The sequence below is a fragment of the Siphateles boraxobius genome, unplaced genomic scaffold (assembly GCF_051911475.1).
Source record: "Siphateles boraxobius isolate OS27281-9 unplaced genomic scaffold, OSU_SipBor_1 31, whole genome shotgun sequence".
Lineage (NCBI taxonomy): Eukaryota > Metazoa > Chordata > Actinopteri > Cypriniformes > Leuciscidae > Siphateles > Siphateles boraxobius.
In genome coordinates this window covers 9,278,086-9,294,830 of record NW_027508931.1, presented here as the reverse complement: position 1 = coordinate 9,294,830, position 16,745 = coordinate 9,278,086, and the positions used below count along the sequence as shown (strand labels likewise).

Here is a 16,745-nt window from a genome sequence, read left to right as displayed (position 1 = left end):
GAGAATTTTTTCAATATGTTTAACAAATTTCCTGAACTCTTAACACAGTTAGCACTACATCCGTCTGTGTAAGCTATACTATTAACACATTTCTTGTTGCTTTAACACAAAATGCATACCATTAACACAAATTTATAATGCTTGAACTTATTTTACACACAAGCTCAAACAAGACCAAAACAATGGATTTTTACTGGCAAATTTACCAATGCTTTAACACTGTATGTCAGAACAGATAACACCATGTTCTAAACCTAACCTTACAGGCTAAAGTCAAGGTAAACAGCTGTTTATATTGTGAATTGAAACACAAATATATCCCCTGTATTTTATTCTATTGTTACTGAGAAACAGCTGATTGAATTATGCAAATATATAAAAAAAAATTCATTACAGTAACCGTACATTCTATAAAGCACTCTGAGATGAGTCTTTTTTCATTGAATTTCTTCAGCAAAATACCTAAACCCAACAAAACAAAACTGTAGAGAGGCTTCAAAAGAAACGCAAAACACAATCTATGATCAATACAATATACTGTCTGTTGTATAAGGGCTGACACATATAAAATAATGCAGTTTCTGTAATTCCATCTGATGTTTGTGTTTTTATGACATTGTGCTATGACTGACTAAATCCTCCTGTTGGACGAGAATATATGTTAGTGTTTTGAAAAATGATTTGATTTTGAGACATGTTTGCAGTGTTTTGGTAGACATAGTGAATTGTTGCTAGTGTTTTATTGCATTTTGAAAATTATTGTTGGAGTTTAGTTTACAATGTGTGATTTTGAGCATGAAATTAACTGTTTTGCCAATTGTGTGTTATAGGTGTGTTGGTGCGTTATGAGTTTAGGAATTTTGTTAAAAGTATTGAAAAAATTGTCATAGTGAATGTAAAAACTGTAACTATGTTCCATTATCTAGATTTCAAACAGAAAAAAAGTTTAGGATCAGTAAGATTTTTTTTTATGTTTTTGAAGGACAGTTCCTTTTCACTAATGTTCTATTTATTTGATAAAAAAAAAGAAAAAGAAAAAAGAAAGAAGTAATTTTAGGAATTTATGTAAAATTCTTACATTTTAAAATATATAATTATTTTTTTGTATAATTTTTTTTCAGGATCCTTTGTTAAATAGAGTTCAAAATTATTTATTTGAAATTGATTTCTTTGTAAAAAAATATGAATGTCTTTTTAGTGTCACTTTTCATTCATTAATGCATCCTTGCTGATGAAAGTATTGATTTGTTCGAAAAAACGTTTTCATTTTTTTTTTTTTTTTACTGACAACAAACTTTTGAATGGTAGTGTATATATATTTAATCCTTTTAAATATAAGATGCTTCTTTTGTATTATTGTGCTATATATACAGTATAGCGTGTGTGTGTGTGTGTGTGTGTGTGTACATGTACATGTACGTGTACACACTTGGTATTCCCTACGTTTTTGTTTTTGGTCCCCACGAGGAAAACGGCTTGTAAATCATACTAAATGAAAGTGTTTTGAAAATCTAAAAATGCAGAAAGTTTTGTGTGATGGGTAGGTTTAGTGGTAGGGTTATGGGATAGTATATTTGGTTTGTACAATATAAAAATCATTGCGTCCATTGGAAGTCCCCATAAAACATGAAACCGTGTGTGTGTAGGTGATAAGCTGTCTGTGTCTGTTGCCATTTGTTGACACAGATGGGATGTGTTTATTTATCCGAGGACGCAGTGACGACTGTGAATCCAGAAATGCTGGTGCACCACTGATTTAGTTTGCTTTTCTGTCTGTCAAGTTCAAGACCGTTGTTTTGGAAGTTTCTGTTGGTAAAATATTGGCTATATCAATATAAATGCTGTTTTCTGATCATTAAACGCAATGTTGATGATGACTCGTTCTCTCTCTCTGCAGAAGGAGTGCTCTAACTTCATAAAGGTTCTGCAGCCGTTTAACCAGACACACTTGTATGTGTGTGGAACAGGATCCTTCCATCCCGTCTGTGCCTATGTGGAAGTGGGCAAACGCCCGGAGGTAAACTCATCACAACAGTTTATCTTTCACAGTTTATCGGCTATTATATTCGGTCACATTATTATGTGACTTTTGATTATTTAGAGGTCACAGATAAGACAATAAAATTTATCATAAAATTTCTCCTCCCTGTTAGCGAATCACTGAGCAGCCTTTCAAGAAGTGTTTAACAATGAAATGTGAGCGAAATTTGATGAATGTTTCATTGTGGATTTGCGTAAGATTGATTGTGTTGTTTCTTGTTTCTATCAAGGACAACATCTTTCGGCTAGGGTCGTCAAACTTTGAGAATGGCCGTGGAAAGAGTCCCTATGACCCCAAACTGCTGACTGCTTCCATGCTGATCGGTGAGTGTGTGAGGCAATTTGATTTTCTGCTTAATGTTTCAATTTAGTGTAATCCCGTCACATTTGACGGAACATTGAAGTCCCATTTGTGACCAAAATTTTATTTAAAGGGTCTTAAAAGGGTTGGTGATGCATTTTATTTAAACTATAAATTTGAATGAGACGTTCTTTTAACATGGGTGGTGTAAAAAGTCACATGACCCCATTGCCCCTCTGAAAGATGTTTGTGTCAGATCCATAAAATGAAGCAAGTAATAGGTTACTTTGTAAATATCAATGGTAAAATGTAAGACCAGTGGAACTTAAAACACTGAAACACTGATATTGGTATCTGTCTGATTCAATAATATACCATTATTTATTTTACTATATTTCTTTACTCTGGACTTATTTTATCATTTTGTGTTCATTTGTATCATTTCTAATAATAATAGTAATAATATTATAAATTAGTATATGTAAAGTTAATATTACTATAATTACAAAATATTATAACAATATATATCTTAAAAATATTTTAATATAAATTATTTTTCCTAATTTATACTTTACTTCACGTTAATTCACGTTACTTTACTTTAGTGAGGTCCAAGTTTGAAACCACATTGTGAAAATCTGGGTTATAATTAATCTGGGTTAAACAATAATAATACCTATAATTTCTGAAATTAATGTATAATTTTCATCTCAACCTGTCAATCAAATTATATTAATATAAGAGAGAGTCAGAACATGTTTTTCTTCTCAATAGCAGTTCTGTTATGCTTCATTGAGCTGGTGTATTTAGCTCTCTGAGAAATTAATTAAACGATAAACAGAAGATAAAGAAGATTTGGTTAGTTAGCGACAATGAATAGGTCTCTCTCTCTCTCTCTCTCTCTCTCTCTCTCTCTCTGTATATATATATACTCTGGATTACAGTGTGTGTGTGTGTGTGTGGACACCAGGTACACACACACACACACACACACACACACACACACACACACACACACACACACACACACACACACACACACACACACACACACACACACACACACACACACACACACACACACACACACACACACTGTAATCCAGAGTGTGTTTTGACTTTGTTCATGTGTTCTAAATGGCAACTCAACACCCTTGATTAGTTTTGTTCAAGATGACCAGTGCAGACTGTTCCTCAGGTTTAATGCTCTGCCTACAGAGCGTTATACTGTTAAATCTCTCGTCTCAGATTAAAGGTCACTAATGACACACACACACACACACACACACACACACACACACACACACACACACACACACACACACACACACACACACACACACACACACACACACACACACACACACACACACACACACACACACACACACACACACACACACACACACACACACACACACTGTAATCCAGAGTGTGTTTTGACTTTGTTCATGTGTTCTAAATGGCAACTCAACACCCTTGATTAGTTTTGTTCAAGATGACCAGTGCAGACTGTTCCTCAGGTTTAATGCTCTGCCTACAGAGCGTTATACTGTTAAATCTCTCGTCTCAGATTAAAGGTCACTAATGACACACACACACACACACACACACACACACACACACACACACACACACACACACACACACACACACACACACACACACACACTCACACAGTCCCATTCTCTCACGCCATCCCTGAGCGTGAAATTGCCTGTGCGTGGCTGTCACACCTCTTTGAATCCTCACCTGAGTCTTTATTAAAGTTTACAAAGCCTAGATAGAACTAGATCCTCCCGCTCCCGTCTCCTGATATTTTATTCTTTCCATCCACTTTGAACTCACATTAACTCTCCTGAATACAATTTTTAATTGCCATTTTTGAATGTCAGATGGGGAACTGTATGCTGGGACATCAGCAGACTTCATGGGCCGGGACTTTGCCATTTTCCGAACTTTAGGCAAGCACCATCCAATCAGAACGGAGCAGCACGACTCCAGATGGCTCAATGGTGAAACATGCAAAAAACACATTTACTGTACACACAGCACTTATGACTTTTTATATATTTAAAATGAATGCAAACAAATCCATGTACTTGATAAACATGCACTACCATTAAATAGATGATTTAATATCTTTGATAAGTTTCCAATGTTCCAAAGTTTTATATGTGTGAGAAACAGATTATCTTTAACCAGAAAAACAGGATTTTTAATCTCTATCTGAAAAAAAAGTTATGTCAGTCATGACCTCACAGCTTGTGTGCTAACATGTATGTGTGTTTGTGCAAATCTGATGGAATTAGGATTATATACCAAATAGCATCATTTCCTTATACATCTTTTTTTTTTGTTAACTGAATTAGAGTAAATTCAGTTCACTTGAGGCCTTTGCCTTCAGTGAACATGTTTTGCGTCATAGTACCGTGTGTGTGTGTCTGTTGTAGATGTGGTGAGCTGACTGTCTATTTCACTGTGAGTTAGTGCCACAGTGCTGTTGATGTGAGCTTATATGATGAGCCTGTTAGTTCTCTGTGAATAAAGCAATAACCCTGAATACTCATGAAAAACAGGCTGTGAAAAGCTGGGGCCCACAACACTGTAAATCAAGCCTACAGATGTTTGACATCTCACTAACACACACACACACACACACACACACACACACACACACACACACACACACACACACACACACACACAGACACACGTAAGTAGAGTTGAAGAGTCAGATTCATTCAACTATACAGTATGAAAAATTTAAATTACAATGTGAAACTGTCCATTCTCTTGCTTGTGAAGAAGAAGAAGAAGAAGAAGTTTTATTTATATAGCGCCTTTCCAGAAGCTCAAGGAGATATGTTTTTAACTGGGTCTTGAAAGTAGCCACAGAAGAGGTATTGCGTAGTGTAAGAGGTAGCGAATTCCACAATTGAGGAGCAGTAGTACTGAATGACCTCCCTCCTTATTGGTCCTTGCTAGTTTTGGATAAATTATTTTTGCTGTATTATGAATATAAATATACTTTAGTGTTAATGCATTGTTTGTTGTCCATCCAGATCCAAGATTTGTCAGCGTGCATCTTATCCCAGAGAGTGACAACCCTGAAGATGACAAGATCTATCTGTTCTTCAGAGAGAACGCCATTGATGGGGAGCAAATTAGCAAAGCCACACACGCCAGAATCGGACAGCTGTGCAAGGTACACAGAAAAAATAATTATATTGTCTGACTCATTTTGTGATAAGAAGCTACAAAAGGAAGTTATTTTAAACACTCGACTGATGTTATGAAGAGAGTTTGGAGTAAAAACTTGTTATTAAAGGGATAGTTCACCCCAAAATGAAAATTCTGTCATCATTTACTCAACCTCAAGTTGTCAAAAACCTGTATGAATTTATTTGTTCTGCTCTAGGTTAAAGGAAGATATTTGGAAGAATGTTTGTAACCAAGCATATCTCGCCCCCCATTGACTACCATAGTAGGAAAAAAATACTATGGTAGTCAATGGAGGGCGAGATCTGCTTCTAACTTGCTTTAAGCACCACTCACTAGGCACTTTGAAAATATTACACAAAGCTATGTCATTTTGCAAAAATGTCACCACAGGCATTTATTTTTTTCAGTGCCCAGATGTTTTTTTTCTAAAATAGAAATGGACACAAATAATAGCAAACAGTATGAGTATAGAGAATGAATGCGGCTAGCATAGCTCCGATAATTTGATCTAGGAAGAATCTGATGATTTCCTATTGAAATCTTTGACATTTGATTGCACACTTTGTTACAGTATCTTGGTGGATTTAAGCACAAGTCTTATTCTTAAGAAAATAATGTAAGAAGCAGAAGAATGCTTCCTTTTAATTTCATCTTATCTAGGAAAGATGATTAAAATATTAACAAGATCTCCTATTTGATTTGTCTTTGCTGTGATAATGCATACACACAACCCTTTTCTCCATTCCTCTTCTTCTCATAGTGTCCAGACAGGTAGCAGGATGGCCAGAGCCAGTGTTTTTGCATTAGGCTTCACCTCTGCTGTTTCACGACCTTGCTTTTTACCCCCCACCGTGAAACTTAAGAGATGCCTCAAATGTCACAAAAGCCGTCAGGCAAGAAAACAAAGACTCCTCTGTGGAGAAAATGTGAGACTTTGGCAGACTCGCTCAGCTCAAGTGCGAGTCTACAGCTTGAAGCGGTAGAAAAGGTGTTCTCAATTACAGCTCGCTCGGTATTCCGGTATGACTGGAATCCTCCCTTTACCGGCGCAGACAATTGTCTCATTATGCAGAGTTTATGTTTAGTTTATGCAATCCCTGCTAATTAGAGCTGATCAATCCAAAGTGAGGGAGACTGTTTATATTGCTCATGTGTTTCAAATGTCGACTGACAGGTTTTTGGTTTAAAACGTGTGTGTAAATATGCCCTCACCTCGTTGTTTAAATGCATTTTATTTTCATCAAACTGTCAAAATGAGAGACACAGGGGTTTTTATTTCTAAATTCTGACAGTTTTTGATGTAAAAATCTTGCATTATGAAATTAAAGTCATGAACACTTTAATTACATTTTAATAGAAATTGAGATATTTTGCTGATGTTTTAGTCATGTTGATAGTTGCCCCTGCTAGGGACATTTTTTGGCCAACTACTTTAGAGTATTAAGTATAAGTAGACTGTTGGGGAGCATCACAATAAAGTGTTAGCAGATATTAAGCAGACAGTCTACTAATACTCCAAAGACTGGTAGTTGACATGTAATTGCAAAGTTACTTATAGTTAGTAGAATGTCTAAAGGTGACTAAGAAATTGGACAGATAATGGTATTCTGAAAAATCTACACTATTCTATAAATCTTTACGACTTTTTAAATGTTTAAATGCAGTTGTCAACTCAAAAATCTGAGTTTGTATTAACAAACTTTCTTTTTTTATTGGTAAAACTTACACTTATTGAAATTATATGCATGTCTTTGAATTTGAATTTCCTAATTTGACTTCCTTAAATTTAAATGTCAAAACTAGTTTAAGCATTCCTGTTTATAGCATCATGACCTTAAGTTTTGCATGGTCAAGCAACACTCACATTTTACTCAGAAAATATAAAAAACAAAACATGACATATGTCTGATACAAGTAAGTTTTAATTTGTTTTTGACAGAACGACTTTGGGGGCCATAGGAGTTTGGTGAATAAATGGACCACCTTCCTGAAGGCCCGTTTAATATGTTCCGTGCCAGGCCTGAACGGCATCGACACACACTTTGATGAACTACGTAAGTTACCCATGCTATGACAATACCTTCCTCCTTTGCTCTTCTGCCCTACTCTGACGTATTTAGTTGACCACTCACAGTTGCCTCACTGAAATTGTATTTGATCGTTTCCAGAGGATGTTTTTCTCATGAGCTCCAAGGATCCGAAAAACCCTATTATCTATGCTGTGTTTTCAACATCCAGGTATCAAAACATCCAATTTACACCAAATTCCCATTTCCCACCAAGCCTGTCTGCTTATTCTGTCTTTTTATATTCAAAGCTTAATAATTGTGTCTTAAGTCCCTAAAGGTGAACCTGTGAAAAAACTCATAATTACTGTTTCTCGGGTTTACAGTAACATCTTTAAGGGCTCAGCGGTATGCATGTACAGTATGGCAGATATCAGGAGAGTGTTTCTGGGCCCGTATGCACACCGAGATGGACCCAACTACCAATGGGTACCTTTTTTGGGTAGAGTGCCGTACCCAAGACCTGGCACGGTAAGACGGCTAATCAGTGCAGATACCTTTGTACAATTTACTTTTTAAATGAAAGTGAATTGCCTGCTTTGATTTTAACACACGTTCTCCTGGATGCTGACAGTGCCCCAGCAAAACATTTGATGGTTTTGAATCAACAAAGGACTTTCCTGACGATGTTATCACATTTGCCAGAAGCCATCCGGCCATGTACAACCCAGTGTTCCCCATCAATAACCGTCCAATCATAATCAAAACTGATGTCGACTACCAGTTCACTCAGATAGTGGTGGACAGGGTAGAGGCAGAGGATGGCCAGTATGATGTCATGTTTATCGGCACTGGTGTGTAGTTTTTTTTAAATAATGTGATTTATATGATTTTTTCAGCATGTGCTTTATGCAAAACACAAATGAATCATGTTATTTTTATACCATAGACATGGGCACAGTTCTTAAGGTGGTTTCCATCCCTAGAGGAACATGGCATGACCTTGAGGAAGTCCTGTTGGAAGAGATGACTGTGTTCAGAGTGAGTTTATAGAGTGTTTTATACAGATTTATTTCTAATAGGTTTAGTATTAGTATTGTTTTTCTTAGAAAACAATATACTGTACATTCTAAGCTGTAGCGTTTTCCCACCAAAACACTCTAAAAGCACTATTTATAGACTTTTATCAATTTTCCCCTTGTTCATAATGAGAAATATTTTGTAATAATTTGGTGATAAACAATATGAGTACATAAAAAAGTATCTTTTGTATATTTTTACAGGAACCAACAGCCATTACTGCCATGGAACTCTCCACAAAGCAGGTATGTATTATTAGAACTTCGAACAACTCATCCCTTAATGCAATAAAAGTGATGAAAGCACAACTCCAAAGTGGTGGCATTGAACATGATTCTATTAGGTAAGACTGAGCAACATAATTGGTTTGATAGGTGAAGTGGAGGGAACAGAGTGAATCTAAAATAGCCTAAACAGGCCTAAAGTTTTCTAGAACAGACGGACGGACGGACGGACGGACGGACGGACGGACGGACAGACAGACAGACGGACAGACAGACAGACAGACAGATAGATAGATAGACAGATAGATAGATAGATAGATATAGATAGATAGATAGATAGATAGATAGATAGATAGATAGATAGATAGATAGATAGATAGATAGATAGATAGATAGATAGATAGATAGATAGATAGATAGATAGATAGATAGATAGATAGATAGATACGATTTACTCACATTAAGACCCAATAGGTCAGGTGACCTCCAGAGAGCAGAACTAGCTTTGCATGAAGTTTTTGAAAAAGAGTGAACTTATCAGCTAAGATAGCACTGGGTGTTTTGTAGGAAAATTGCCATGCCACACTGCATTTTGTTGACAGAGGTGATGTAGACCAGCCAGATTTATCATGTATCAAAAAACCCCAACACAGCTTTCAGTCTTAGGTTGGGTCACACATACACACATACACACACGTTGCTTGGCTTCAATCTACATTACGCAGAACAGGGTCTGCTGTCACAGTCACTCACAGAACACGACAACATGAGGTACTGCCATTAGAGGCCACACATACACACACTGTCACACACAGCAGCTGTTTTTTTTACACTGAGGACTGCAGGGTGAGCTCTCCTTTAAACGGTGTGAATAATCAAACAGACACTGAGAGGTTATATGAAGCGATATATAATTAAAAACCTGCTTACAAGCCCAGAGAAAGTTCCCGTATCCTCAGTGAAACAGTCTTTAACTCAGCTATCACACCAGCACAGACCATAAAAACTTTACCCTCATTGTTTCAGGGAAGTCTCAATCGCTCTGCTCTATCTTTACAGCAACAACTCTATCTTGGATCCACCATTGGGGTTTCTCAGATGCCTCTGCATCGCTGTGACGTGTACGGGAAGGCCTGCGCTGAGTGCTGTCTGGCACGTGATCCTTACTGTGCCTGGGACGGCTCGCAATGTTCCCGATACTTCCCAACTGCTAAGAGGTAGTGACGAACACAGAAAGTCTACAAAGTTGACCCAAGATGAAAAAATTCTCCTTTCCACTGAGTTTTGTGCTTTTGTTTTTTTACGATGAGCATCTGAATTCCATTCAGATTAGTTATATACTTTATACCAAAAGCTACTATTTTTTGTCTCAATTAAGTTTTTTTAGTTAACATTTAGTTTAAATTAGGTTTTAGTAATGACATTGCTATGTTTAGGCTGTATCTCAAAGCACAACGTTCAACACAGCACTGCAAACTTGACGGAGTATTTGACAGTTATTTTAGTAATATTTATTTTCTATTTTAGTATTTATTAATATTTTGAATTAGCTTTTTGTTTGGGGTTTTAGTTTTCATTTTATTTGAGTTTTTAATGGTTTTATGTGATTTTTGTATTTTTCAATAGTGTGTTTTTTATATTTGGCTTTAATTTATTTTTATTTCAGTTAGTTGGAAAGGAAACATTTCTATTTATTCTCTTTTAATTTTAAGTTTTCCATCTAATATTTGTATTAATTTATTAAAATAATTAATTTTTAAAAACAGTTTTAGTTAACAATAACAACACGTAGTTGACACAGTAATTAACACCAGAATGAGAATTCTGTCATCATTAACTTACCCTCATATCATTACAAACCTATATGATTGTCTTTCTTCCATGGAACACAAAAGGAGATTTTTAGTAATGTCTGAGTGGCATAGTCTATACATAATGAAAATAAAATATCTTGACTAGGGACTGGCACAAAAAAGTACATAAGAAGTACCAAAAAAGTTGTCTATATGACTTCTGCACTACATTCCAAGTCCTCTTAAGAAATATAATAGGTTTGTGGAAGGAACAAACCAATATTATAGAAGTTTCTCAGCAAATACTGACTTGAATGTCTGTTTGTTTCTCTCACAAAGCTATTATATGTCTTAGCACGCATGTTGAATGAACTACATTTGTGATTAGTACTGTATTTTTGATATAGGACTTTAACAGCAGTACTATTTTATTTATATACAATTTTATTTATACTGGTTTTCTTTTTTTCCCTTTTTTGGATAAACTTAACATCAATTGTACCCGTATATACTTTCCAATTAACCAAATATAGAACATTAGAAGTTTTGAAATCACTTTTCACAGTACATATCACTTGACATTTTGACTTCTTGAACTTTTTTGAGGTGTCCATCAAAGCCTCATTGGACTTCCCAGCTGTCCATTGTAGAAACTAATCTCCTTTGGGCCGTCAAAAGCAAGCATACCCCCTACTTAATATTTTATCTTCAATTTCCAAAACAAGAACAATACGTGTCTCACAGTTACGGTCCATGTCATGTTGCAGTAGCAAGTAATATGTTTGTGGACGAGGTTCTCTGAGAGGTTCTTTGTGCACTACTGATCCTGAAAAGGCCTCACATATTGCCAGCATTACCGAGTTGCCTCAATAGTACATTAACGAACAAGACGTCTCAGGACATATATTGCATGATACCTCTTTTCATAAAGGTTAAAGACTAAACAGCACAGAGCTAAAACAGGTTCCATTTCAGACACACTTATGCTCATGTAGAGCTGTGTTTGATTTACATCGAGCATAACAAAGTGACAGCTTTTCTGCGAGACAGATGTGTGTGGGAGTGGATATGTGAGTTTCAGTGTGCTTACACTTACCTGGCCTCTCTAATTCTCTGCTATGTGATGTATGTTTGCAGGAGAACGAGGCGTCAGGATATCAGGAACGGAGACCCTCTGACTCAGTGTTCAGATCTGCAACACCACGGTAAATACCAGGGAATATCAGATTGTGTTTATAATGTGTCCAACAACACACTGTTACTGTAGGTTAACAATCACAAATCTAAACCTATACAATCTAGAACTTTATTCTAGGTCTGTACCGTTTAAAATTTGGGATTAGTAAGGTATAATAATAATATTAATACTTTTATTTACAAATAATGCATTAACAGGTACAGCAAATACATGTATACTGTTATAAAAGATATCTTTTTCAAACAAATGCTGTTTTCTTGATATTTCTATTCATCAAAATATATATACACATATCTATATATACACAGTATATATATATATATATATATATATATATATATATAGTATATCTATCTATCATAAATATGTACATGTATGTATGTATGTATATATATATATATATATATATATATATATATATATATATATAAATCACGGTTTCCACAAATATATTAAGCAGCATGACTGTTTTCAACGTTTATAACAATAATAAGATTTTTTTTTCTTGAACAACAATTCATATTAGCATATAAGAATGAATTCAGAAGGATCATGTGACACTGAAGACTGGTGTAATGATGATGCTGAAAATTCAGCTTTGCCATCAGGAATAAATTACATTTTAAATATATTCCAATTGCAAAAATAGCATTTCTATCAAACAGAGCCCTAATTATACCCTAGAAAATTATATCCTAAAAAACTAAAGAAAACCTGATTGGTTGATACGTATTGTTGGTCCAGGACGAACAAGGATGTTGATCCAAAAACATAGCCTTACTACTTAACTTTATGATAAGCATGATAAAATGCGAGCTAGAAGGCAGTCTGGGCACATTAACAGGGCGTCATACTAAATACATACAAATAAAACTCAGGATGTGCAGGGTAACGAAAATTTAGAAAAAGGCAGAGGAGATAATTGTAACTGTGCATAACAGTGTTTTAATAAAAGCCCTGCATACGTGCTGTGCATTCCAGGTTAGTGTTTAATTAAAGCTTTTGAAATGAAACGAGGCCTAAAAAGTCAATACCACTACGTTAATGACACATGTCTAACTGCTGAGAAACGTTTCACAGCTGTTGCAAAAATACAGGCTTTAGAACATGCACTCATACACATCCACGCAGATAGCGTTCACAAGTTTGGGGTCTGTATGATTTCTGAATGTTTTTGAAAGAAGTCTCTTATGCTCACCAAGGCTGCATTTATTTGATCAAACAATTAAATATTATTACAATTTAAAATACCTGTTTTCTATTTTAATGTATTTTAAAATTTAATTTATTCCTATGATGGCAAAGTTGAAATTTCAGCACCATTACTCCAGTCTTCAGTGAAATCATTTGAATATGCTATTATGATTTATTAAAAAAAATGTAATGTAAACCTTTTGTAACATTATATATGTACGGTCACTTTTTAACAACAAACTCTTGCTGAATAAAGGTATTCAATTTTAAAAAATAAAAATCTTACAGAGCCCAAACACATGGAGACCACACACAGATTTCCTGTGTCAGAGTTCTGGTCTAACACACCTCATTACAGTGACACCACTAAGCCACTGCACTGCACTCTGAGATTTCATAGTCCAAACTTAAAATAAGGGTAGAAGAAAATTAAAGGCAGAGGAATAGATGCCACTTAACACAACAAGTGATTCTCTCTCTCTCTCTCTCTCTCTCTCTCTCTCTCTCTCTCTCTCTCTCTCTCTCTCTCTCTCTCTCTCTCTCTCTCTCTCTCTCTCTCTCTTTCTCTTTCTCTTTCTCTCTCTCTCTCTCTCTCTCTCTCTCTCTCTCTCTCTCTCTCTCTCTCTCTCTCTCGGACTCGAATCACACTGAGAGATATAACGCTGTGATACAGACATGCTGGGTGTGACTTTGTTAGTGTGATATAGCATATGGTCTGAACTATCAGTTTGTATTCTCACTGCAGGATGTCCTGTCTGTCCTGTCTCAGAATCAAGATTTCTCATTTCTTTTTGTGTTTCTGTGTTGTTTCCTCATCTATCTGAGCAGATGAAGCAGATGGGGAGAGAGATTTGCTGGATAGGGTGGTATATGGGGTTGAGAACAGCAGCTCTTTTCTGGAGTGCAGTCCTAAATCCCAGCGAGCCCTTATTTACTGGCAGTTTCAGAGACATGGAGAGGACCACAAACAAGAGGTATGTTCTGTTGTGTAAACGGTTGAGTCCACAAATAAAAGCCAAAGTATGAGACCACAAGGAAATCGCTTCTATTTTCTATTACAAATTTTCAGCATAACAATTTAAGTAAAAAGTTGAACTGAAAAATTAAATTGCTTCAGATTTGGTTTTTCCCTCGTTTACTTAAATGCAGCACAAGCCCGGTGATCATGATCTCCAGCATGATTTGATAATGATAAAAATATCATGTGCTTTACTGGGAGCAAGAACGTCTGACCTTGTGGAAGAGTTCACATGATTAACGTTACAGATGTGCTGGTTTGATTAGTGACCTAAAATAGAATCTTAAATATGTCTTATTCATGGTTGGTTATGTATTCATTTACCAACCAAAATATTTTACCAATATCATGCCAAACATATACAGTATATTACCAACCAAAACATATGACAAATTTGTATGTCTAAAAAAAAAAAAGAACTAAAAAAAATTCACACTAAATCTGACATTTTCAATTTCCAACGTGGTCATAAATCTGAGTTTTGTAATGTTAAATAACAGGTCATAATTCATGCAAGCTTTAATCATCCTTACTCAAAATTCCTCAAAATTGTGGAAAAAAAGTATAAAAAGTATTATATATACATAAATAATATATTTGTTTATACTGTTATAATATAAATAAACATAAATGTATAAAAATATAATTATATATATATATATATATATATATATATATATATATATATATATATATATATATATATATATATATATATATATATATATATATATATATATATATATATATATATATACAGTACATGTATAACATAATTTTTATACTTTTTTATTCTTTTAACTTTTATAATTTTATTTTTAACACATAAAAACATCATTCTAACATCATATTAGACTAGACAATTTAATCACTTTGGTTTATGGGGTGAATGCAGCCAAAGATGCTGAAACTTGTTGTCAATAATGTTTACAGTACTCAGCATGTGATTTGATCCATATGTATGTGTGTGTTTTAAAAAATTTTTTTTAGATAAAGTCCGATGAGCGAGTGTTGGGCACAGAACAGGGTCTGTTGATCCGAACCCTCCATCAGAAGGACTCGGGTGTGTATTACTGCCACGCTGTTGAGCACGGCTTCACCCAGACCCTCCTCCGCCTCACCCTCAATGTCATTTCCTCGGAACACCTGGACGATCTCCTGCACCGAGACACGCCGGACAGCAACGATCCGGCCAATGGCAAGATGTGGTACCGCGACTTCCTCTCCCTCATCAACCCGCCGAGCCCGAACAGCGTCGACCAGCTGTGCGAACAGGTTTGGAAGAGAGAACGGAAACAGCGCAGACAGAAAGCTAACCTGATGCACGGCAGCCAATCACACTCCAGCCAGCTCCTCCACTCCAGCCAATCACACGCCAGTAAGTGGAAGCTGATACAGGAAAACAAGAAAGGACGCAACCGCAGGACCCACGAGATGCAGCGGGTACCCCGCAGTGTGTGACCTGCACGCCAAATAAAAAGGATGCGGAAATCCAACAGAATTCTACTGTTACACAGACATAATGCTGAGACTGATGACAGGAAGGGTGGAATTTCACTTCCTGTATTGTGTGTGTGAGAGAGATTTACTTGTGAACCAGAGCACATCTTCATTCACGCCTACAGTACGTATTGAGACTCAAACCCTGAGAGGATGTAATGTGATGCTAACAGATACTGAACTACCTGTAAATATGACAAAAAATATACTGTCAGACAGGTTTCAGTCTGTATAAAAAACCTGTTTCATTTTATGAGGGACAAAACATGGATGCTGACAGAACACTGTTTAACCTCCATTTAGCTGAAGCACAATCCCAGTGCATTCTGGGTAATGAACTTGTCAGTAATATTATGTGAATAGAGTGTGTTGACCTTAACATATACTGTATATCTTTGTATCAGAAATGTAGGCCCTTCTGTTTATGTACATGTACATATCCATTAATTAAGATATTGCTTCGTTATGGTTTATTCTTGTTTTCCCCCCTTTTTCTATCTTCCTTCACGCACTTTCTATTTTCATCTGCTGCAAAAGCTATGCCTCAGCAAATCCATTAATGAGGCAGTGTTGTTCCTCTGAATAAGCTCTTCCTGACAAGAAAAACAACAAAAAATCTTTTCTGCTATTTTTTTACATTAATATTTAATTTTGTACTGTGCCAGAGTATATCTAAAATGTTTTATTTTATTTTATTATCTGTTGTCCTCATTGTAAACCACTGCATTGTGAGGGTACACCCTCTTCACTAACCTTTTCTCCTCAGTTAAGTTATTTGTTGACTTGATTCAATCTATGTTCACATTCTCATTTATATAAAACCATTGTGGTCAAGTATGTGAAATATGGTGGCATTTATTAGGGAGTACCGCCATTATGACCATTTTTGTCATGTTTGATGCACATATTTTGGGAATATTGGTTTTCACTACATTTACAAAAGACAAACACAAATAATTTACAAACGACCATCCACACTACCGGTATAGAGAGTATATAGGATGTGTTTTCAGCTGAAGAATAATTCTTTTGATTTCATAACTGTATTATTATTTTATATTGATGGCCTTTGTAACCGCTAAAGAAATACAGGTTCTAGTGTTTAGATATAATTTCTTTTGAAATTTTTATGTGACAGTCAAGCCCATATTTGAAGTCAACATGGT

The 16,745-nt window shown here is 35.6% G+C and overlaps 1 protein-coding gene across 1 annotated transcript in view; it reads left to right on the top strand.

Moving 5' to 3' along the window:
• sema3ab (sema domain, immunoglobulin domain (Ig), short basic domain, secreted, (semaphorin) 3Ab) overlaps positions 1–16,423 on the top strand; it is a 51,863-nt gene extending 35,440 nt beyond the window's left edge. The window contains exons 5-18 of the mRNA XM_077193651.1: positions 1,898–2,017; positions 2,271–2,364; positions 4,237–4,356; positions 5,407–5,549; positions 7,506–7,620; positions 7,735–7,804; positions 7,959–8,103; positions 8,207–8,426; positions 8,522–8,613; positions 8,856–8,897; positions 9,936–10,093; positions 11,807–11,874; positions 13,890–14,035; positions 15,070–16,423. Of these exons, the coding sequence (XP_077049766.1) occupies positions 1,898–2,017; positions 2,271–2,364; positions 4,237–4,356; positions 5,407–5,549; positions 7,506–7,620; positions 7,735–7,804; positions 7,959–8,103; positions 8,207–8,426; positions 8,522–8,613; positions 8,856–8,897; positions 9,936–10,093; positions 11,807–11,874; positions 13,890–14,035; positions 15,070–15,540 (2,004 nt within the window). The 3' untranslated portion in view covers positions 15,541–16,423. The remainder of the gene's footprint in view (positions 1–1,897; positions 2,018–2,270; positions 2,365–4,236; positions 4,357–5,406; positions 5,550–7,505; positions 7,621–7,734; positions 7,805–7,958; positions 8,104–8,206; positions 8,427–8,521; positions 8,614–8,855; positions 8,898–9,935; positions 10,094–11,806; positions 11,875–13,889; positions 14,036–15,069) is intronic.
• The last annotated feature ends 322 nt before the right edge of the window (positions 16,424–16,745 follow it).